This window comes from Mus musculus, chromosome 6 (assembly GCF_000001635.26).
Source record: "Mus musculus strain C57BL/6J chromosome 6, GRCm38.p6 C57BL/6J".
NCBI lineage: Eukaryota > Metazoa > Chordata > Mammalia > Rodentia > Muridae > Mus > Mus musculus.
This window is the reverse complement of record NC_000072.6, coordinates 85,446,474-85,469,063: the sequence shown is the minus strand read 5'-3', so window position 1 is coordinate 85,469,063 and position 22,590 is coordinate 85,446,474. Positions and strand designations below refer to the sequence as shown.

Here is a 22,590-nt window from a genome sequence, read left to right as displayed (position 1 = left end):
TAATAACTGGAGCTACAGCTCTAGCTTGGGGCAGCTGGCAGAACCGAGGCACTGGTAAATCCTGCCAGTCTTCTGTGCTGATAGCTAACTGCCTCTGGTCAGAAGCAGGAGCTGGGATGGTGGTAGGCATAAGCCAGTTGTCCCAGTTTACTCAGGAGACAAAGTTAGGTCAAGGCCAGCATGGGCAATTTAGTGAACCTCTAGGTGCAGAAAGACTGGTCAACCCAAAGTAAAAACAGGGCAGGGAATGGAGCTGCGGTCAAGTGGCTGCCGAGCAAACCTCCCAGGCCTGGGTTCAGTCCACAGTTATCAGCGTAAACAAAAAGGGACTCTGAACAAGAAACAAGCTGTTTTCTTACAAGGCCTTAGAAAGCTCAAGTCCAGAGATTATATGACAACCTGACACTTTTCTGTGCCTTCTCTTAAAATATTGCAAGAGGAAACACTGAGCTCAGAGAACATGAAGTGCGGTCAGAGCAGACAGGGAATGCACTCCAACTACGATCACAGCAGTGTTGTGTGACGGTGATACTGCTACCACCTAGCCACTGAGGTGTCTAGACAAGGGCCATCACAGCAGAGCAAGCAGCAGGCTAACACAATTCTTTACTTCTATTTCCAAGTATACATGACTCCAATTCTAAGGCAGGAAAATGTTTATGAAAAACACACCAAGCAAATAACCTTAAGCTTTATTTAAATAACCTCAGTGAGAACCCAGCAGACCAGCAACCATCTTCTCATCCACCCCCTCACCTCACAAGGAGGTGCAGACCGCCTCGCCTCTCAGTGGAAGCGGGCTTGGCCTCTGCCACGGCCAGCTGATGGAGCTGGAGGATCCACAGTGGAGCGGGGGTTCTTGATAGTCTCATCCACGGACACAATAAGGCATGCAGCCTCAGAAGCTGCTGTCAGAGCGTTGATGCGCACCATGGCTGGCTCCCACACAAATGCCTGGAAGTTGTCGGCGATGTTCTCATTGTTGATGTCCACCCCATACCACATACCTCCCTGAAAGAGAGGAGAGTCACCATGGCACATTTATTCCTGCACCTTCCAAAGGACTCCAGGAACCTGACTTGACAAAGCACTTTGTGAAGAGAAATGGCACCAGACCTTTCCCTACTTGACCCCAGCCAACACCTACTTCCAACTCTGGCACTACGACAGGAGGCAGCTCCCCATTGTATCTAGTGACTGTATTTCCAGTGGGCACAGCACATACCTAATAGCCTACCTCACCCACCCAATATCCCTGACTCCAGAGAGCATAACCACCTGTGCGTGTCGAGCCCGCAGCTTGTTGAGGATGTTTGTGGCATCAAAGCCAGCGTTGTCACATAGCTGTCGTGGAATAATCTCCAGGGCCTTGGCATATGCCCCAATCAACAGCTGCTGCTTCCCAGGAATGGTCCTCGAGTAATCCCGCAGGTATTTGGAAAGTTCCATCTCGATGGCTCCACCACCAGCCACCACAGAGTCATTCTACAGAAACCAAACACATCTCAATGCACTGCCCCAGCTCAAGGCTTCAAGTTGGGCCACAAAGCAAATCTTCCAGCCTAGAAAAGTGAAGAGTGACTTGTTCTGTCTCCCTTCCAAGCCTCAGGAACCTAGACACAGCAAGCATGAAGCACATCTCAGTTTCAACCCTAGGTATTTTAAGGTCACTGTCAATGTCTGCCATAGTTTGGGGTAGTGACATCACAAGGACAGCTAAATAGATCAACTCAGTTTGTTGCCTGATTTTGGGGGCAAATGAAGATCTACTCTGGTTTTCAGGAGGAAATGAAAGCCCAACATGTCATCAAGGAAAGGACAGTTTACATGAAATCCAATCTTATCAGCTCCGGGATTAGAGCTGATTAGGGGACTGTGAAGGTAAGAGTCTGTCATCCCAGTACCTTGATGGCCCTCCTCACAATCATGATGGCATCATGTAGGGACCTCTCTGTCTCTTCCATAAACTGCTCAGCGCCACCACGGAGGATGATGGTACATGTCTTGGCCTTAGGGCAGCCAGTGAAGAAATTGTACCTACGTCCAGGACACAATGGTGCACACATGAATTGCTGCCATCTTGCCATCTGAGCTCCCTGCCAAGCCTTCCCAAGAGGGAGAAGTTCTTGTTCACTCAGGCAGGACTGCTGTGGTATCACTGAAGCATCAAAGCTTGTGGAATCGGAGCCAAGATCCAACTAGAACTTCTCCCCTTCTTTAACACTACCTGACCTCTTTATCCCCCACACCCCAAAATACCACCCTGAAAAAGGAATAGTACAAGCTATATATCACACCCAAAACATGACCAAAAAAGGGTTTGGAAGACCCAATAGGCTCACCTCTCTCCTCCAATTTGGGTCTCTTCAAACACTTGGCAGTGGCCCAGCACATCTGGAACCAGAGCATTCACACTGGTCTGGATTGAGCCTCCACAAGCCTGAAGAGCAAGGAAAACATCAATGAGGACAATTAGCCTCCCACCAGGCACTCACTAAGCCGTGTTGCCACAGAGCCTGAGCCCTCTGCATAGGATAGCCCACCTTTACCCTAACCTCTAAATAATCCCTACTGCCCCTCAAAAAGATGAAAATCAAAACAGAACAAACACAAGGCAAAGGGTCTCGTTCAAAGGAGATAGGGACCTGATGTCTAGTGCTCTGGGTGCAGCAACTCTACTCAGGAGCAGTTCTTTAGACTACAGGCTCAAACCCAGAAGGAAAGCCCTGGCTGGTAGCAATACTCATCGAGGCTTATCTGCTGACCACAGTGTTGGTGGCTGGGCACTATCCACTTCCTGACCTGTCTTGGTCAGTGAATTCAAAGGAGTTTCTATTACTAGGCATATACACTGGGTTGGAACATTTCTTGACAGTGTTAACATAGGGACAACTTGATAGTCTATTCCATTACATCGGGTCAGAGGAAAAAGTTCAGGGCCATGAAGGATAAGCAGCAGTCCAAGGGTTTCTTACCATCATCGTCCTCTTCAGATCCTCCTCAGGCACTCGGCCAGCACAGAACATGTCCCTATCAGCAAAGTACTGGGTGGCCACATCCCCAATAGGGAGTTTAGACAAGATGACTTTGGCTCCAGACTGATGGATCTTCTCTAACTTGTCATAGAGAATATTCCACTCGGCATCAACAATTGCCTGGTAATCCTACAGAGCCCCAAAAAGAAGAGGGTGGTTGGAATGGAGGTGGGTATATATGATGGGCTAAACCAACCCCTCCCTCAAACAAAAACATGCTGATTTATCTGGGAATGGGCCAACAGTCCCAAAACACAAGGACCTTTAACAGCAACCACTTAGCACTTTCAAACACAAACATACAAAGTAACCTCAAGGAAGGAGCTTTGCCAGAATTTTTGGCACTGCTGAGGTATGGAGAATAACAGTTTAACCTCTTCTGAAAGCTGTGCCTAGGGATTTCCCAGTAAGACCTCTTCTATTACAAAAGCCATTCTGTGCTGGGAGATACTGCTACCTAGAGGCTGCCTTGAGAACCACAATGATAGGAACAGAGTCCACTAGAAGACTAAGTAAGCTTGTTATCCCAGATACTCAGGACTGAGTTAGGAAAATTACAGATTCAAGGCCAGCTTGAGCAACTTAACAAGACTTCACCTCAAAATAAACATTTTAAAAAGGCCTGGTAAGCATTCAGGAGGGAGAGGCAGGCAGATCTTTTGAGGCTAGCCTGGTCTACAAAGCAAGTTCCAGGATAGAAGAGCTACATAATGAGACCCTGTCTCCAAAAAGAAAAAAGAAAAGATTCCACAACAGCCAGGGCTACAGAGGAACCTTGTCTCAAAAAGTTAAAAAGGGGTCAGAGACTGGGGGTATATAGCTCAGTGGCACAGCCCTACTTGATGTATGTGAGGTGTTGCAGGACCCATCCCCAAGAGGCAGGGAGCAGTCACTCAGTAACTTTTCACATTCACATTACTCCAGGTAGAAGTCATTTAAGGAGAACAAAGAGAAAATTAGTGGACCTAATTTTCTCTTCCAAGAGAGCTGACATGGAAGTGTCCACAGGTACCTGAGAAACATAGCTTAGCAGCCTACAGACCAGAGCCCTCACCCAGAAAGCATCCCCGCTGGGGAAACCTACCTCCACTGTGTGGACTCTGATTTCAGCATTATCTTTCTCTGCTTTCAGCTCAAGCTCAACATTTAAGAGGGCAATCTTGGGGTTCTTATACTTCTTGGGCTGCATTTCAAACCCAGCATAAGAGAAAGTCTTCTTGAACGCAACACCAGCAACTAGCTGAGACTCCTGGTTAAAGCAGACAGAGCAATGGTTTGGTTACAGCCAGAAATCCAATCAGTCCATGAACCCAAAAGAACGATCATCACTCTGATAGTTTTATCATCACCATCACAAAATCTGGGACAAACCCATCTTTCTTTTGCTAAGTGACACAGAATATATTTTACTTCCCCCTTTAAGGTGAGATATCATTCAGTCTGTAGAGAAGAGCATGGTACAGGGTATCTGGGCTGTCCCCGATGGTTGGCCTCTGATGTAGCTGCCAGAGAACAACTACCCATGCAAAGCAGTGCCAACAAAGGAACAAGCAGGTGGGGGAAAGGAAAGGCCGACACAATGAGCAACACTTCTGCCTCACCCTCAAGTCTCTTTATTGCTTGCACATATAGCACAGCCACTGGAGCCTGGATGTCTTGATGGTAGCTGTCCCTGTGGCTCTTCACCCATTAACTCCCTCCACTTGTTTAAACTGTACATAACTTCCAGCAGCCAGATTTAAATACAAGGCAAAACAGAGAATACGTTGCATGTGGGGCTGACTTCACTATCATGTGACTTAAGTTCTCTCAGCAACCTTTCTTAGCATTTCATTTCCCATTCCATGTCATTCTCCATTCCATGAGAAAGCCTGCCAGTTTACTAGTTGCCACAGGGGATAATGAGCAGTATGTGTCCCCAAACCTATACCCATAACCTCAAGTGGCACTGATTCATGATGGTGAACAGAAATTTGTCCAACAGTAAGAGAGAGGTAGTTCAAAGAAATGGAAATAAAATAGTAGGTGCATGCATACATGGTGGTCTTGTAGATTCAGGGGATGAAAAACTTCTAATTAATGAATACAAACTAGAGGGCAGGGATCAGATAGTGAGAGTACAGAAGCAAAAAAGGGGGAAAGGTACCAGTGACCTGTGTAGAAGGATCTTATGGGCCCCACTAAAGCTGTGGTCTAGGTGTGCAAGATTCACAGAGATATAGGAATGTCACCCTGCAACACACAGAATGGATCTGAAGGAATCAAGCAAGACAGGAGGTGACACTAGTCTGACCACTATGCCCACCAGGTTCTTACATGGCTTTGGAGATCCAAAACTCCTGTCCTCAAGCTTATGCAAGCAAGTGCTTTATCCAGGGAGCCACCTGTTTTCTATACTTAATTCTTTGAGACACGGACCTAAAGCTCAGCAGTTTGGCTAGATGGCTGGCCAAGAGGTTCTGGGTATCTTCATGCTGCCTCCAATCCACCCCCAGGAATGCTGGCTACCCTCTGTATGGGTGTTGGTATAGTAACTAAGGTTCCTATGCCTGCACCCACCGAGCCATCTCATCAGCCTCTTTAAGTAGTTTACAAAAGGCCAACCACAGTGGTAAAAGCCTGTAATCCCAGCATCCAGGAAGCAGAGACTGGAAAATTCTAAGTCTGAGGCCAGCCTGAAATAGAAGTGAGACAAAGCTAGAGGTTTTTTTTTGTAAATTTAATGAAATGTTGAGCACTCTGGGGAAAATTCAAGTGTGCCAGTTAAAACTATTAGTTCTAAGACCTGGGCACCCTGCAGTGCTAGAGCACCTGTGTGGCACATGTACAATCTCGTCCACTCTCCTCCACCCAGAAGATATGATGAGTTTTCCTATACAAATGGCTCCTACTGTAAAAAGTCTAAGAGTACAGCGGACCAGCAATGAAAACAGCACAAATAAACTAATGTCAAAGAATGTTTTTAGGGGGGCTGGCGAGATGGCTCAGCGGTTAAGAGCACTGTCTTCCGAAGGTCCTGAGTTCAAATCCCAGCAACCACATGGTGGCTCACAACCATCCGTAATGAGATCTGACGCCCTCTTCTGGTGCATCTGAAGACAGCTACGGTGTACTAATGAATAATAATAAATAAATCTTAAAAAAAAAAAAGAATGTTTTTAGATAGCTGTTAAAAATGAATCACAGCTATGCCTTCCAAAACAACAGGCACCAACTACATGTTGATTATTTAAATAAAAAAAAATTCAATTTGAAATTCAGCTTGTTGCATTAGCTGTTACAATCTTCAGTGTACAGCTATCTATGGTGGATGGACCAACTGCTACCACAGTGCTATATGCACACGACCATGGTGCAGAACACCAGCATGCATCAGAAGCAACCACTGGCATTAAAACAGCATGCACACACACGCACTGTGTATACAAACTCTCGGTTACACTACGTAAACTGTTAATAGTGGCTGTGTAAGGGACAGAAGTGGTTATGCGACAATTCACTCTATGCTCTCTTTATAGTCTGAACTATTTATCATCTATCCAAAGGAAACTAATAGTTTGACATTACACCTTGGAGAGTGAACTGCCAAATACCTCCACTATATATCTTTGAAGAATTCACAAGTAATTTATCTCAAATAATCCTTCTATAGACCCTGACACTGACATAAAGAAAGAAGATTCCGAATTGGCCTGGGTCCACTTTCCCATCCTGACGATAAGCAAACAGATGCAAAGAACACGGGCAGCATGGCAGAGCGGTCACATCTGCTTTCACATCTGCCTCATGAAGCTGCCTAGTGTCTAGGGAGGCCACGACAGGCTCACTCACCTCCAGGGCTCCCCCCTGCACCTTCTTGATGCCAATCATTTTAAGCTGCAGCAGCTCGTCAAGCATCATCACGGCATCAACCACCATCTTGGCGAAGAAGACCTTCTGCTGGGAGATCAGCTTGGAGCTCAGGGCTGTCATCGCACACTTCTCCAGCATCTTCCTCTGCTCTCTGCAGCACAGGAAAACTGGCATTGAGCTTCTTACCAGAATCTACCGCAGTGTGGGAGTGGTGCATTCCATCCAACACCTTACACAGTAACCATTACACTGTGCGGCAGACAATTCACATTTGAGGCAAGCAGCATCAACCCGTTATTTAAATAAAAATCTACCTTAGCAGCTATACACATCAACCCATTACTCTTCCTCGAACCAAAATTTACCACCTTTCACCTTCTCCACTGTTACGATAGATCATCAGTGACCGACAGCAGATACAGTCACCCCACCCCCACCCCCACGGTGGCTCTTAATGACAGTCTACAGCCTCTTTCATGTTTTACATCAAAGGGTCTGTCAAGAACCAAAAGGCCACCCACCCGCTTATACAAAGTCTGCAACATGCTTATTTGGCCAAAATACCCTATTTGGCCTCAAGATATCAAGGTTCTGACACAGCCCCCTGGAAACTTACACTTTATCTTGCTTCTTCACAGTCACAGCTATCTCTTTGATTTTGTTAACAGCCTGCCAAAAACACAAGTTGAATGAGTCTCATGCTAAACATGGAACAGTTGATCCAACTACTGCTAAGATGTTAAGCACATCTCCTGGGCCTGAGGCTGCTTAAGAAAATGTAAAGGTCTGCCACTTGGGAAACTCTCAGGCACTTCCAGGACTTGGCGCTGGCCTGCCAAATAAGGACAGAGCAATGCTTAACAGCTACTGAAGGTAGACCAAGGAAGTGGCTGGAAATGCCCACATACTCTGTGTGTCTCCTTCACACTCCAGCAAAGACATTATCCTCTCTAACAGAAATGTTAAGGTCCCTAGGTGTAGATCAAATGAAATGATGTAGCCATACCAATTGGGTGGCTGTGCGGAAAGCTCGGATGATGATCTGAGGGTGTAAACCTTCTTCCACGTAGGGCTTCACCTGCTTCAGAAACTCCGCAGCCAGCAGGGTCACTGAGGTGGTGCCATCACCAACCTGGAAGAGAATGGCAAGAATACATACATGTTTTCTGGTATTCAGGGAATGAAGCACTGAAAATCATTTTTAGGCAACCCACCAATTTAAAGTGGACATTGCCTGGGTGTCAAGCTCTTTTTCCAGAAGCCCACAAATTTTGCAACAAATGGAAAGGTGAAAGCACTCAGGGAATCAACATTTCTCAGACGGCCTTGAGGCACAAGATTAATTCCCCAGACAGCACCGTTCTCCAAAGGGCCTATGGCCAACACTCTCAGGATATAAACTTAGGGTTTTATGAAACACTATGACCAAAGAAACTTGGGAGGAAAGACTTTAATTGGCTTAGACGTCCACACCACAGTACATCATCTAAGGAAGTCAGAACAAGAACTTAAGCAGGGCAGGGACCTGGAAGCAGGAGCTGATGCAGAAGCCACGGAGTCGTGCTGCTTACTTGCTTGCTCAGTCTGCTTTCTTATAGAACCCAGGACCATATGCCAGCTCTCCCACTTCAGTCACTAAGAAAAGGCCCTACAGACCCGCTTAAACCTGATCTTATTGAGGCATTTTCTCAATTAAAGCTTCTCTCCAATGACTCTAGCTTGTGTCAAGTGACATAAACTAGTCAATGTGCTTTACTATATACAAAATCAGTAAGAAACAGTGTCACGCTCACATGACAAGTAACTATAGTACCAAGAAGAAAGGTTAAAATCCCTTAGAAGGTCTTTAACTTTAAAAAGCTTTGATCCCAGCACTTGGGAGGCAGGGGGCAGGCAGATCTCTGTAAATACAAGGTCAGCCTGGTCTACACAGCCAACTTTAGGATAGCTGAACTACAGAGGAACCCACCCCAACCTCCAAAAAATGTTTAACTATTTTTATAAGTATGAAATACTTACACAATTATAATTTTAGACTAAATAAAAAAATCTCCAGTGAGGAGAAGAGAGAGGCAGTAAGGTAAGCATGTGTTCCAGCCTCCACTGAAGTTTCTGTGTCTGACCTTACCTCAGCATCCTGGGACTTGGCTATGTCCACTAAAGTCTTTGCTGCAGGATGGACAACATCGAGGAGTTTCAGAATTGTGGCCCCATCATTAGATATTGTTGCTTTGCCTTCAAGAGAAAGACAGTAACATTTAAAGCTCCTCCCTCTTTCTTAAAGATTGAAGTACTCTGTTGCTGTCTTCAGACACACCAGAAGAGGGCATCAGATCCAAATTCAGATGGTTGTGAGCCACCACGTAGTTGCTGGGAATTGAACTCTTTTGAGTACAGGTTAACTGACCACAGAGAAATGTTTTAAATAGCCAAGTATGGTGTTGCACAACAGTAATCCTGGTACCCAGGAAGCTAAACAAGAACATCTCCAGTTTAAGGCTAGCTGGGCTACACTATCTCAAAATAAGAGTAACCAGTTAAGATACTTTGAATATAACTGACATACTAGTATCTCTGCCTCACATAGGTACTAGGAACTGATCTTGGTCACATCAAAGAGCAGCAAGCTTTCCTAACCACTGGGACATCTATCTCTCTAACCCGTTTGCTCTATTTATGTCTCTTGGCCATAAACAGAGCAAAAATAGTAAAGTCTGTTTACTAGAAGGCAAAAGACTTCTCAGTTCTCCCACAGATCCCAACAGGGTTCTGCATTCAAGGCCTTATATAACTTCAAAGTGAGAGAGATCCCACAAGCAATGGGACTTCTGATGGCAATCTTGAGCCCCACATACTCCCTAGGTACCCATCCTCCTGTATAAAGCCCCAAGGAACCATGAAGACTTACCTCGGCCATCCACAATAAGTTTGTCCATGCCACGGGGACCCAGGGTGGTTCTTACAGCCTCAGCAATCACTTGGCAGGCACTGATGTTACTCACGAGCTGAGGGATGCCCTGGGAGCTATCAGTACCCTCTTTCAACAGGATAACTGGTGTGGGCTGGAGAAGAGAGCAATTGACTGCTTTTAATCATCTGCTACTTGAGACTCAGGACAGTGGATGGGGAAGATGCTCCCAATACCACGATGGCTGAGTTATCCACACTCTTAAAGCACATTCCCCTGCTACCCAGACTGACTCCCCAACCATGCCAAATTCTGAGACACTGCTGATAACGACGTCTAAACAATAAACTATGATTTCTCCCATATGGCCCTTTCAACTTTTGACATTCTGTCTTGTGCTTCACAACCAGGCTACAGCACACAGCACCAAAAAACCAGGCCCTGCTTTGCACCTCCACCGCCAATAAAATACCTACTGGTTTGTGTTAAAGAAGCAGAGGGGAAGTGGTATGGAAACTCAGGCACTGTCCTAGAGATGCCCAGGAAGGCAGCTCTACCAGAGACCTTAGATGGACTGTAGCAACACACAAAAATCGTGTTTGTCTTACCTTACAAAGTGACATACTGATTCCGCACAGCAATGCCCTCATACCCACTCCAAAATGCCTTCATGTGACTCAATCCTAGTCACACCTCAGAGAAATTTTTGTCTTTTTCTTTTAGCACTGGCTCAGAAGAGTCCCCATCCCTTGCAGGGGGCTTTCTTTGCACTACCATTCTAGAAACTATGAGACCGCAGAATGCTGTTTGTTAAAGGCCTGCTTAGAGCCTGCACTGGTTAGTTCTCTATCAACGTAATGAAAGCCAGGATCATCTGGGAAGAGGAACAACAACTGAGAAAATGCCACCATCAAATTGGCCTATGGACATAGACATGAGATACTCTCTTGATTAATGATTAATGTTGGAGGACACAGCCTACTGGGGATGGTACTAGGTGATCCTGCATTGTTTAAGAAAGGAGACTGACAGGCAGTGGTGGTGCACGCCTTTAATCCAAGCACTTGGGAGGCAGAGGCAGGTGGATTTCTGAGTTCGAGGCCAGCCTGGTCTACAGAGTGAGTTTTAGGACAGCCAAGGCCCTTTCTCAAAAAAACAAAAAACAAACAAACAAATTAAGAAAGGAGACTTGAGGGGGCAGGAGAGATGGCTCAGTGGTTAAGACCACTGGCTGCTCTTCCAGGTTATGGGTTCAATTCTCAGCACCCACATGGGGGCTCACTACTATCTATACCTATGTGGGATCCAATGTCTTCTTCTGGTGTGACGACAGACATGCAGACAAAAGACCCACACACATGATATTAATAAATCTTTAAAAAAAAGAGAGAGAGGCTGAGCCAGGTTGTATTGTGAGGCAGAGGCATGTGATCTACAGAGTGAGTTCTGGGACAGAGAAACTCTCCTAAAACAAAAACAAACAAGAAAGGAAGGAAAGAAGGGTAGGTAGGACAGTCTGGAGTGTTCCTCCATGCCCTCTGTTTCAGTTCCTGTAATGTACACTACCCTTCATGGTGGACTGGAAGCTGGAAGCTGCTCTTCCCAAGTTGCTTTGGTCATTGTGGTGGTGTGAATGAGAATTCCCCCCTCCCCATGCCCTCCTATGTTTGAATGCTTTGTCCTCAGCTAGTGAACTGTTTGGGAAAGGTTACAAGGTTTGTGTCACTGGCTTTAAGGTTTCAAAAGTCCACAGCAGGTCCAGTGTTTGTACGACTCTGTCTCTGCCTGTTGCCTGTGGGTCTGGATGTAGCTCTCTGCTACTTCTCCAGTGCCATGCCGGCCTACCTTCCGCGGCCACCACTCCTCACCATGATGATAATGAACCCTCTAAAACTATAAGAAAACTCCCAAATAAATGCTGCCTTCTATAAATTACCTTTGTTGTTGTGACTTTTGACAGCAACAGAACAGTAACTAAGACAATCCCAGTGTTTACTCATAGCAACAGAAACAACCAGATTAGGTATCTTTCCCCTGGTGTTGAGGATAGCAGATAGCAGCTGGCAAACAAGAGCTCCCTATTTATCTAAACCTGGCCTTCAGAATTAAATGGTCATCTCCTCAGTATTGGCCTAACTCTGCATGTCAAACAGAAGTAGTTAGGGGGACATCATCTCAGCATATTTTTGGTCACTTCTTTGTTAGTAGCTACAATTGCTTTTTACTTTTTATAACACAGTGCAAAAGACATTGAAAGCCATTGTTCCTTTCTTTGCTCATGCCTCTCAAATGCCTCTAGCTTATGTCAAGCTGATATAAAACTAGCCAGGACCATTGTAGATGCTAAATGCATATTACAGCACTCTAGGCTAGCAAGGGTAAAACCTCTCAGCAGAGCTGCAAATGGGCAGTAAGTCCCCCAGCACCAATAAGAAAGCCAAGTGAAGTGTGAAAGCATCACAAAAAAATTATGCCTTTGTGCACAGGCAGCAGACACCCCAAGGGGCCTAGATAACAGTTTTCAGGCAAAAGATTACATGTCTACCAACTGGCTCAGGAGAGAGCCATCCTAAGATGGGAAACTGAAGCAAAAGAGGGGCACTGTTCAGAAAAATATCCCATAGAAGACGTCTGGGCAGCATGGTAGACTTGAGCAAGCAACATAGTGAGCAATATTGAAGAGTGCACACACTTTCTATCATGGGCTATGGAAGTCACTGCATTAAAACATGCTCAGACTGAGTGCTCCAAGTCTAATACAATCACTGTCATGAGGAAATGGTAGCTGCCTTTGCTTAGAATTACACAGAAATAGACCCTGCTCCAGCTGCAAGTCCCCACATACCCATGGCCAGCCAACTTACTCTACCTCTCTTGATACCTATAATAATTTGTTGCGTACTGCAGCCTGAGACTCCACTGTCAGAGAGGACTATAGGTAGGGGCTTCAGAGAGAGCTGCCTAGGTTTCTGCAATCATGTAGATTGCCCGCTGGATGTCTCTGTGAGCGGTATATAGGCTGGACAGAGTGCTAAGGCTTTAGAAGTGGGAAGGATGGGCAGAAACTTGGAGCTCCCACTGTGCTGAGAATTCACTTTTCATGGCACCTCATTTCCTGTGTGGAATCACAAATCTTAAAGTACTTTGCTAAGTGCAGGCCTCCTTTGCTTTCTTCTCTTTGGCCCATTTTCCTTTCTCCTGATGCTGAAGCCTTCCTTGGCTCTGTTCCCCCAAGAAGTTCCATTCTATGCAGACACCATGGTGGGGGCTGTAATATCTCCTCCCTGCCTCTCAACTCCAGTGGATGTTAGAGCTAGAAATGACCTTGGTGAGAGTCTCTGCTTCCAGCTTTCTTTTTTCTTTTTTAAAGGATAGGCTAAATCTACAGAATTGGACTACATTTTTTTTTTTTGTGAAATGTCATCTTAAAATAAAAATGTATAACCATTGAGAAAACAGAATCTATTCAGATTTTTGTTAGATTATTTCATAAACATTTTTTGAACCAACTGCTTATCTGTCAAAATTCTCTGGAGCAGCATTTCTTATTGTATCCCAGACCCACTGAAGCAGGAGCTGAACTTCAGAAATAGCCCAAGTGGATTTACACATACTCTAAAGCTTGAAAACACTACAGGTCATATATGCAAAACCAAAAGGCCCCCAACTGAATTTAGGCTAGTAAATAGTGTACATTTACCAGATCTCAGACAAGTTAGGAGCATGGTTTCAATGCAACATAACTGACAGGAATAAGGGATCCAATAAGGCACAGTTGTGGGCAAAAGACATTAATTACTTGTAGTTGGGGAGATGGCTCAGCAATTAAAAGTGCTGGCTGCTCTTCTAGAAGACTAGGGTTTGAATTCCATTACCCAGCTCTCAATCACCTGTAACTTCTCTAGACTCCATAGGCACCCAAATACACTACTGATGCACAGACCTACAGGCAGCCAAAACAACTAAAATAAAATTTAAAAAGAAAATTGTCCTAAATAAGACATTAGTAGTCCAGTGAGATAAAAATTAAAACACACTTAGCAGCACACACCATATCCTAACTTGATTAAAGGGCCATTGACCTTTACTGAATGGAAAACAACCAGGATGCTGGCCTCAAATTGTATGCAGAAGTCATATTATCTACAAGGTATAAGCCAATAAAGGCCTATTTGTTTTTCCAAAGAAAAATGACCAGTTATAGGCAAACAGGCTTTTAAATCAAAGAAATATTAAAAGCAGTAGTAAATGAAGTTGTATTGGTCTAAGAAAAAGTATCAAGCCAGGCAGTGATGACGCACACCTTTGATCCCAGCACTTGGGAGGCAGAGGCAAGGGGATTTCTGAGTTCGAGGCCAGCCTGGCCTACAGAGTAAGTTCCAGGACAGCAGGGCTATTCAGAGAAGCCTTGTCTAGAAAAAGAAAAAGAAATAGAAAAAGAAAAGGTATCAAGAGTGAAATGTAAAAATAGATTTGAGGCTGGAGTAACAGCTCAGCAGTTAAGGAGGCTTCCTGTCCTCCCTGAGGATAAAGTTTGGTTTGGAACATCACAACTATCTGTAACTCCATCTCCAAGACTGAATCCACTGCCCTTTTCTGGCCTCCACACATGTCCACATGAATATGAATACATACACACACACACACACTGAAACAAAAGGTTTGAATATGCTGGAGAGCATGCATCAGTCTACTAAGACTGGTTATGTATAAAAGAGGTAAGAGAAGAACTATAAAAAGATTAGGCTGTAGAGTCTTGGAGAATATTAGCAGAGAGAAAGAGAAAGACAAGGGAAGGGGTATATATGCTTCTTAGGTCCAGCCAGGAACACTAGACAATCCCAATTCTATACATTACTTGTTACAGGCAAATTTACCACAAAGTAATAAAAACAATGAAACTGGCATACGAGAAAAGAATGCTGGTCAGGAAACTCCCCTCTATCAGTGTCAGGCATATACTGAAGAGTAAATACCTTCCTTTTCCCAGAGTATCCAGGGTCTCGTGACAAGAAAGGGCTTCTCTATACTCTCAGCATTTTGGGGGGCACTCCTTAGTTCCATCTAGAAGGAAAATGCTTTCCCAAAGGTCCCACAGTCTCATGGTCCTTCTGGAACAAACCTTAGGACAGTCAAGAGCGGTGGTTCTCAGCCTGTGTGTTGTGACACTTTTAGAGTCAAATGGCCCTTTAACAGGCATGGAGACACTGGTATTTATGTTACAACTCATAACAACAGAAAATTAGTCATGAAGCAACAATGCAATGATTTTATGGTTGGGGGTCACCACAACACAAGGAACTATATAAAAGGGTTTCAGTATTAGGAAGGTTGAGAACCACTGATCTAAAGCCAGGCATGGCTGTGCACAGCTATGATCCCAGTGCGTGCTTGGGAGGTGGAGGCAGGAGGACTGCTGTGATATCAAGGCCAGCCACAGGGAAAATAAGGCTGGCAGCAGTACAGTAAGCCAAGCTATGGTTACAAGGTAGGTCCCCTTCTGCCATTCTTTGGCAATAGTACTGCCTAGAACCATTCCTTACTTTCCACCTCACTCTTCTTGTTCCTTCACAAGGGCTTAGTACCCTTAGAACCATAAAAGGCTTTAGTGTTTCGTCTTAATCTTCCTCTCCATTTTCCTTAGATCGTTTAAGGGACTGACTGGAAGAATCTCTTACAACACTGGCTGCTCTTCCAGAACTGGGGTTCCCTCCACTCCTAGCATCCACAAGGTGGGTCACCACATCTGTAACTCTAGTTCCAGAGATCTGACACCTCCATGGGCATTACATGTACATAGTAACCAGGCACACAGTAGTCATAACACCCACATACACTAAATAAAACAAAAGTCAATACTATCTATTAAACAATTAGTTGGAGGAGGCCCTGGAAGTGGCTCAGGGGTAAAGCTGCTAGATGCATAAGCCTAAGCACCAGAACTCATTACAAGTCTGTCATTGTGGTATATATCTGTAATCCCAGAACTGCTACAGCAAGATGGGAGGAAACAAGAGTCACCAGCAGCTCATAAGCTGTAAGTATGCAGCACAGCAGCAGAAACAAGAATCATCAATTTAGGTAAAACCCAAATGTGATGGTCTGGGACCCTTTGATAAAAGGTTTGCTACTTGTTTTGGCCAATGCTGGGCCACTGGTCATATCAGCAGCAATGATGCATATTTTACTGCAGCACATATGACTCATGGATTTATGCCTCAGCTCTGGTCTTCGCCGACCAAATCAATTTCAAGCGCTAGGGGTCAGGGAGCATGGACATGCTTCTGTAGGGACTCCTTCGGAGGAGAAGCTGTAATTTGGTAGCAGAGGGAGGACCTTACAGGTTTCCAAGTCTGTCTGGCATCTACGCATAGGAAGAAGCTGCAAAAGGCAGACAAAGGATTGACACTAAAAAGCAAAACTTAACGAGTGTGCTGATGCCAAACGCACAGGATTCTGTCTTGGAAGTTGACATTGCTCACTAACAACTCAGGTTTATCACAGGGGAACAGGGGAGGTATCTGACGCTGTCGGGGATAAAGGGTGATGCAGGAGGATTACAGGCAGACCTTTAAGAGACTCTCCTGCCTAAAGTACTCAGGTCGTCCCATCTTTGGTACTGTGTACATCAATTGCCCTTTTCCAGCACCAAGTACATTCGGGAGAACTAAAAATGCCCCCAACGAACAGGTTCCAACAGGAACGAAGGATTCTGTCTTTCCACATGCGGGAACGTAAACGACCACAATGCCAGGCAGGGCGTCACTTGGCCCAACCTAAAGACCCTCACGCTGCCTCTGTGCGCCTAGAAGCTCGCGCCTTCACTTCCGCACCTCCCAGGGCGATGTAACCCGGCCTTATGGTAGAGGTACAGAGCTCAACACACACTCGGTTCCGAAAACCCAAGCCTCCATTACGGGGAACAGGCTGAACAAGAGGTCTGTGGTCCCAAGCACCATGAGATCCATGGTTTCCAGGCCCAGCGGCATCGCGAGCCCCATTCGGCTCTCGCCAACAGCTTCAGTTTTGGATCAAGGCCGCCTCCGGCCGGGGAGCGGAAACGAGCCACTGTAGACACTCCGCATGGCGGGCCAGGGCCGCAGGGTCGTGGATGGCAGCGGATGCGCGGAGAGACACTCACCATCATCTTGGAAGCGGCTTCAGGTACCCGCAACTCGTCAGTTGTCCGCCTCGGGGCCGCCCACCCAAGCCCACAATGCTCCGCGCCGGAGAAATGCCCAGAAGCTTCTGGCGAGACGTTAGCCCGGGAGAGGAAGGGGCCGGACCACTTCCGCCACTCTATGGTTAGCTCCCGAGGTAGCCGGCTAGAGGAGTCGGAGGTCCAGGGACGCTCTAGGAACTCGCGTTAGCTTTGGCGGGGGTCATCGAGTCTCGCAGTGCTTTTGGTTTGTAAGGTGCGGTAAGGTCCCGCCTCAGCCCGCGCTCCCAGACGCCATGGTAGACGTGCAATGAGCTATCAGTACTGAACACCGGCTAGGAGAAGCACCTTAGGTGAGTGATCTCACTGCACCTGCTCAGCTCCGTGGCGAGGGAGCTCCGTGAGTTTCACAGGTAGCTTGGGAAGTTGGGAACAGTGTCCCGGGTCACAGGTGCGCGGCCCGCTCGGGCGCAGGAAATTTGCTCGGGTCGGCTTCTAGCTCTGTAGCGCCCCTTATCGGCCGAGGCGGCGCCGTGCCGCCTGCCCCTTCGCGCGAGGCCCGTCTCTGCCTGGGGAGGAGAGCCGTGGATCCCGCGCAACCCCGCGAGCCGCCCACCGCAGGTTCCGGGAGGCGCGTCTATAAGGAGGAGTGCGGGGGCGGGGCCGCGAACTGCAGTTGCTATTAAGAGTTTTGGCCAATCAGCGCCCGGTTCCACTTCTCCTGGCCAATAGGAAGTGGCCTAGGGCGCAGAGGAGGAAAGTGCGGCCACACGAACAGGCGTGGCGGCCAATCAGCCGCTGGCCTCCGTTCTGTGCTCCAACCGGCGCGGAGAGCGGGCCTGAGGGAGGCCGTGGCAGCTGTCAGGCTAAAGTCGGGCGAGGGATCGCGGCGGGACGGCGGCGGCGGCGGCGGCGGGACGGGCCCTGGAGATGAGCCGTGGCGCCGCGGGCTGGTGCTGTCTCGTGCTCTGGCTGCCCACGTGCGTCGCGGCCCACGGTGAGCGGCGACGGACAGGCGGGCGGGGCGGGAATCCAGCGTGCGCGCTTCCCGGGCTGGGGGCCACGGGTCACCTTGGGGACCCCGCGAGTTTGGGCCGCCCAGATCCAGGGACTAGACGGCTGCAGCGGGTGGATGCTGGTTCCCGGGTCAGTGAGTAGGCACAACCTGACAACCCCACCCCTCCCCGTCGAAACAAGAGCTTTCAGCTTTCCTCCCACTGAAGGCGACCCTGGTGACAGCTAGAGATCCAGAACGGAGGATGTGAGCGTTCTTATAGGCAGGAACACACATATGGGCTCACACGCACAGGCACCCACTTACACAACTCGAACATAAATGTACACACCTACGCGTTAAGTGAACACATGCATATACCCGAAGCTTATTAGATAAGCACATCAAATGCCAGACAGGGGTGTGCTTGTGGAAAGGGTTGCCTGGTGTTAATCCAGAAGGCTTCCTGGGGGGGGGGGGGGGTTATCCATCTGATGAAGTGTACCTACACTCAGGACAAAAAGCTGCAAGCCCCCTTAGCTCTGTCTGAGCTGTAATTTGGACCATAGACAGGATCAATTATAGACACAGCAATTGGATTGACTAACAGACCTGAGCTTCCATCCATCAACATTTACTTGCCTTTCTGGCAAGTTTAAAGAATCCAGGGACTCAAATCCAACTGAGAAAAAATATCCTAGCAAAGCTCTCGTGGTTTTTTTGGCCATTCTCTTGTTCAGGACAGCAGAGCTGGGCAGAGTTCTTTGTTTAGTAACCTTTACTGAGCAGCCACTGTGTCCTAGGCACTGGAGATTCATCTCTGTATAAAGCCACATACTTAAGGCTGGAGAGGTGGTTCAGTGGTTAAGAGCACTGACTGCTCTTCCAGAGGTCCTGAGTTCAAGTCCCAGCAACCACATGGTGGCTCACAACCATTTGTAATGGGGATCTGATGCCCTCTTCTGGTGTGTCTGAAGAGAGAGAGACCGTGTATTCACATAAAATAAATAAGTCTTTTTTAAAAAGCCACATACTTAGAATCACTGCTGCGATGAAAGAAGCTGACATAGAATATTATGAATCCACCATAATTACAGAGGAAGTATTAGCTGGGAGAAAGTATATTTTGAATGGGTGGAGGAAGGATAAGGCAGCATCTTTCTGAGAAATGACAGGTAAACTTTTAGGAAGACCCAAAAAGATAAAGACACTGAAAAGCCAGTACAGCTTTAACATGGGAAAGAGGAAACAAGAGTGGAGTGGGTATAGGAGTCAAATCAGGCAGGGCTTTCTACACCACAGCCAACAGCAGCATACACTTTAGTAGGTGAAGGGGACATTGAAGCTCTTGCAGTGGGGCAGGTGGACAGAGGCAGAGAGCTGGACAGACAGCTTGGCAGTTAGGAATACTAGTTGTGCCCGGCAGTGGTGGTGCACGCCTTTAATCCCAGCACTTGGGAGGCAGAGGCAGGCGGATCTTTTGAGTTCGAGGCCAACTTGGTCTACAAAGTGAGTTCCAGGACAGCCAGGGCTATACAGAGAGACCCTGTCTCGAGGAAAAAAAAAAAAAAAGGAATACTAGTTGTTCTTCCATAGGTCCCAGCTCACCACTGTCTGTCCCTCCATTTCTGGGGAGCTGATACCCTCTTACAGACTCGGCTAGCACCAGGCACACACATGGTGCATGAACATATATGCAGCCAAAGCACACATATACATAAAATTTAAATTAAAAATACAAAAAAAATGAAGGCAGATGAGAAGCTGAGGCAGGAGGATTGCTTGAGCCTAGAAGGTTGAAAACCAGTCTGGGCCACATAGCAAAACCCCCATCTGAAAAAGAAGACATGGAAGCAAGGCTAGATAGGTTGGGTCAGGACAAGAGATGACAGTGACTGATCTAGAAGATGTTGGTGAGACCAGAGCAAACTTGTAAGTTTTGGTTAGAAACTTGGGGGCTTCCCTGTCCACTCTGAAACTCTTAGGGCTTCTTCAGGTAAGAGGTGGATGTCAACCCAAGAGCTCCAGGTCTTTGTGGCTCACCTGCTGTGGCAGCAGCAGCAACAAATACAAATCTCCTGCATCCGGTCTGCCTTCCAGTGCAGAAACCAGCTCTCCAGCTGGGCATGGTGATGCATGCCTGTAACCATCATGTTTGGGAGGCAGTCAGGAGGAAGGATTCAAGGCCCACCAAGGAAACAAAACTAGTCCAAAGCCAGCCTGGGCAGTATGAGACCATTAAAAAAAAAAGAGGATTCCTGAGTATGATGGCACACACCTTTAATTCCAGCACTAAGGGTGAGGGTCGGGGCTATCAAAGGCTAGTCAGGGCTACATAGCGAGACTCTGAAAAAATAAGTTAAAATTAAAAACAAAAGTCACGCTCCCTAAGGATTCAGTCAGCTGATGCCAGGGTCTCTGGCCCCAGACCATAGCCCACCCAGTTGAAGACATAAAAGAAGTCCATACTCCAAACCTGAATCAGCCTATTCAGAGAGGCCTTCATCTACACTCTTTCCTTTAGGCTTACGCATCCATGACTACTTATACTTCCAAGTGCTGAGTCCTGGGGATATTCGATACATCTTCACAGCCACACCTGCCAAGGACTTTGGTGGGATATTTGTAAGTTCAAAGATGCCCAGATCTCTGATCTTCAGTCACCTTCTTGCCATCATTTAGTATGGTGGCCCTCTTCCCACTTTTATGCTGGAACAGGGCAAGAAGTAGAATCTAGCTCTGCCTCCCAGGAGCTCCTGCATACTATAAAAACCAGGGAGGGGCTGCCTTTATTAAAAAACCAAGGGCCAACTACCTACTGTCAGTTCTACCTACTTCCCCCTGTCCCTGGGTTATAACCAGCTCCCCTCTCAGAAAGGCACAGGGTGAGGTTGAGTGGTCAGGTGGGACTTTGTGAGAATCAGATTAAAATGCTCAGGTGCTCAGCCACAGAGAAACCACTCCATTTCCTTCCTTCACTCGTTATGAGGCACCAATAGATGTTATTAGCCCATTCCAAAAAGTGTTTTCCTACACTCTTATTTGTCCAAACGTCTAAACGTTTTTTCAGCACACACGGTATGAGCAGATTCACCTCGTCCCTGCTGAACCTCCAGAGGCCTGCGGGGAACTCAGCAACGGCTTCTTTATCCAGGACCAGATCGCTCTGGTGGAAAGGGGGTAAGGAGTGGGCCGGCGTGACACAGGGGAAGGGCAGATTCTGACTACAGCTTATGGTACTTTGAAATGTAGACTTTTAAATAATTCATCCTTTACAAATCTTTAAGAAATGTCTTGTCTACTTTCAGCTATGTACCGATGAACCTCAATACAAGTTCTCTATGGTCCTTTCAGCCTCCCAGAGAGGGTGTAAGGGAGGGGCAGCTAGCACCTGCCTGACTTTTGATCTCATCACCACCTCTTCCAGGGGCTGCTCCTTCCTCTCTAAGACCAGGGTGGTACAGGAGCATGGTGGGCGGGCTGTGATCATCTCGGACAATGCAGTTGACAATGACAGTTTCTACGTGGAGATGATCCAGGATAGTACTCAACGCACAGCTGACATTCCTGCCCTCTTCCTGCTCGGCCGAGATGGGTGAGGGCTCTTTGCTTCTGGCTGGCCATGCTGCACTGGGTGTTGTGACTTGGTGGGGGTCAAAAACAATCACCAGTACCCTCTCACAAGCCCTATCTTGAATATCCCAGTCAGAGGGCAAAAAAGTTCTGAGTTTCTGGAACTCCCAGCATAACTGGGGCAGAGGGCAGTGTTGGGTGCTGAGAAAGTGACCAACGCTATACTGCTCTTCATGCCCTCCCAGCTACATGATCCGCCGTTCTCTGGAACAGCACGGGCTACCATGGGCCATCATCTCTATCCCAGTCAATGTCACCAGTATCCCCACCTTTGAGCTACTGCAACCTCCGTGGACTTTCTGGTAGAAAAGCTGACTCCAGGTTCCAGTGACAAGTGACTCATGGGAAGAGGAAACCCAAGATTCTGCTATTTGGAGTTTGGAGATAGATTCTGAGGACAAGTGGAACCAGAGAGGACAGGGAACCCCTCCTCCTGGCTTTCCCTTCCCCAGGGCCTCAAGGACATCTCATGATTCAGGAAGAGGCTTCTGACTAGAATTTGAAACAAAAGGTGCTGAAGGCAGATGGCCCTGATACACACCACCTGTTTCAGCTCCCAGCAGCCAAGCCCTCCTCACAGTGAGCCTTGTAGCTGCTGCTCAAGTGGTTTAAAGAAGTGATATTTGGGGACTAATAAGCCCATACTTTCAGCAATAAAGCCAAACAAAGCTCACCAGGTTTGTGCCTGTGTCCTAAACTAAGAAAGCATGCTGTAGGGAGCTCATCTGCTTAGTCCCATGTCATTCGGCTGATTGTAGGGACGGCTTAGAGACGCTCAAGGCCCTCTAGGATAAGTACATCAGACTGCCAGTTTTAGCCCAGCCCTCTGGGAAGAAGGCTCTTATGGCCCAGAGTCAGCAACTGAAACCAAACCTCTGAGACCCTTGGTCTGGCTTTAGGGACATTTACACACCAGTGTGGGGCCTGCTCAGGACCCGGAGCATTCTGCTGCCACCCACTGGTCTAACTTGTGCCCTTTGCACCCATCTTGACTACTGTAGACCCAGAG

General features: G+C 47.1%; 2 protein-coding genes across 6 annotated transcripts; one reads left to right on the top strand and one right to left on the bottom strand.

Moving 5' to 3' along the window:
- Positions 1-586: 586 nt before the first annotated feature.
- Positions 587-17,559, bottom strand: Cct7 (chaperonin containing Tcp1, subunit 7 (eta)). Its single transcript, NM_007638.4, has 12 exons — positions 16,937-17,559; positions 9,796-9,949; positions 9,016-9,122; positions 7,894-8,019; positions 7,504-7,556; positions 6,867-7,038; positions 4,120-4,284; positions 2,976-3,164; positions 2,343-2,440; positions 1,905-2,037; positions 1,279-1,485; positions 587-1,011 (listed from the first exon to the last, which is right to left on the bottom strand). The coding sequence occupies exons 1-12, from the start codon at positions 16,940-16,942 to the stop codon at positions 787-789; spliced, it is 1,635 nt and encodes a 544-aa protein (NP_031664.3). The 5' UTR covers positions 16,943-17,559; the 3' UTR covers positions 587-786.
- Pradc1 (protease-associated domain containing 1) lies at positions 17,077-22,279 on the top strand. 5 transcript variants are annotated; one of them, XM_011241486.2, is made up of 6 exons: positions 17,077-17,307; positions 17,687-17,951; positions 20,473-20,573; positions 21,019-21,128; positions 21,376-21,543; positions 21,767-22,254. In XM_011241486.2, exons 2-6 carry the CDS (start codon positions 17,885-17,887, stop codon positions 21,885-21,887), a joined length of 567 nt encoding a protein of 188 aa, XP_011239788.1. In that variant the 5' UTR covers positions 17,077-17,307; positions 17,687-17,884; the 3' UTR covers positions 21,888-22,254. The 5 variants fall into 5 exon arrangements, 3 of the variants coding, with proteins under 3 accessions (XP_011239788.1, NP_001156899.1, NP_082781.1); XR_003956256.1 differs by having other exon boundaries at positions 17,215-17,307; positions 21,257-21,543; NR_028081.1 differs by lacking the exon at positions 17,687-17,951 and having other exon boundaries at positions 17,094-17,307; positions 21,767-22,279.
- The last annotated feature ends 311 nt before the right edge of the window (positions 22,280-22,590 follow it).

Excerpts from the sequence above, each read along its gene's own strand:
- Pradc1 (NM_001163427.1), top strand. The coding sequence starts at position 17,885 with ATGAGCCGTGGCGCCGCGGGCTGGTGCTGTCTCGTGCTCTGGCTGCCC. Across the intron at positions 17,952-20,472 it reads CACGTGCGTCGCGGCCCACG|GCTTACGCATCCATGACTAC; the intron begins GTGAGCGGCGAC and ends TCTTTCCTTTAG. Across the intron at positions 20,574-21,018 it reads AGGACTTTGGTGGGATATTT|CACACACGGTATGAGCAGAT; the intron begins GTAAGTTCAAAG and ends ACGTTTTTTCAG.
- Cct7 (NM_007638.4), bottom strand. Across the intron at positions 4,285-6,866 it reads TGCAGGGGGGAGCCCTGGAG|GAGTCTCAGCTAGTTGCTGG; the intron begins GTGAGTGAGCCT and ends TGCTTTAACCAG. Across the intron at positions 1,486-1,904 it reads TTGTGAGGAGGGCCATCAAG|AATGACTCTGTGGTGGCTGG; the intron begins GTACTGGGATGA and ends TGGTTTCTGTAG.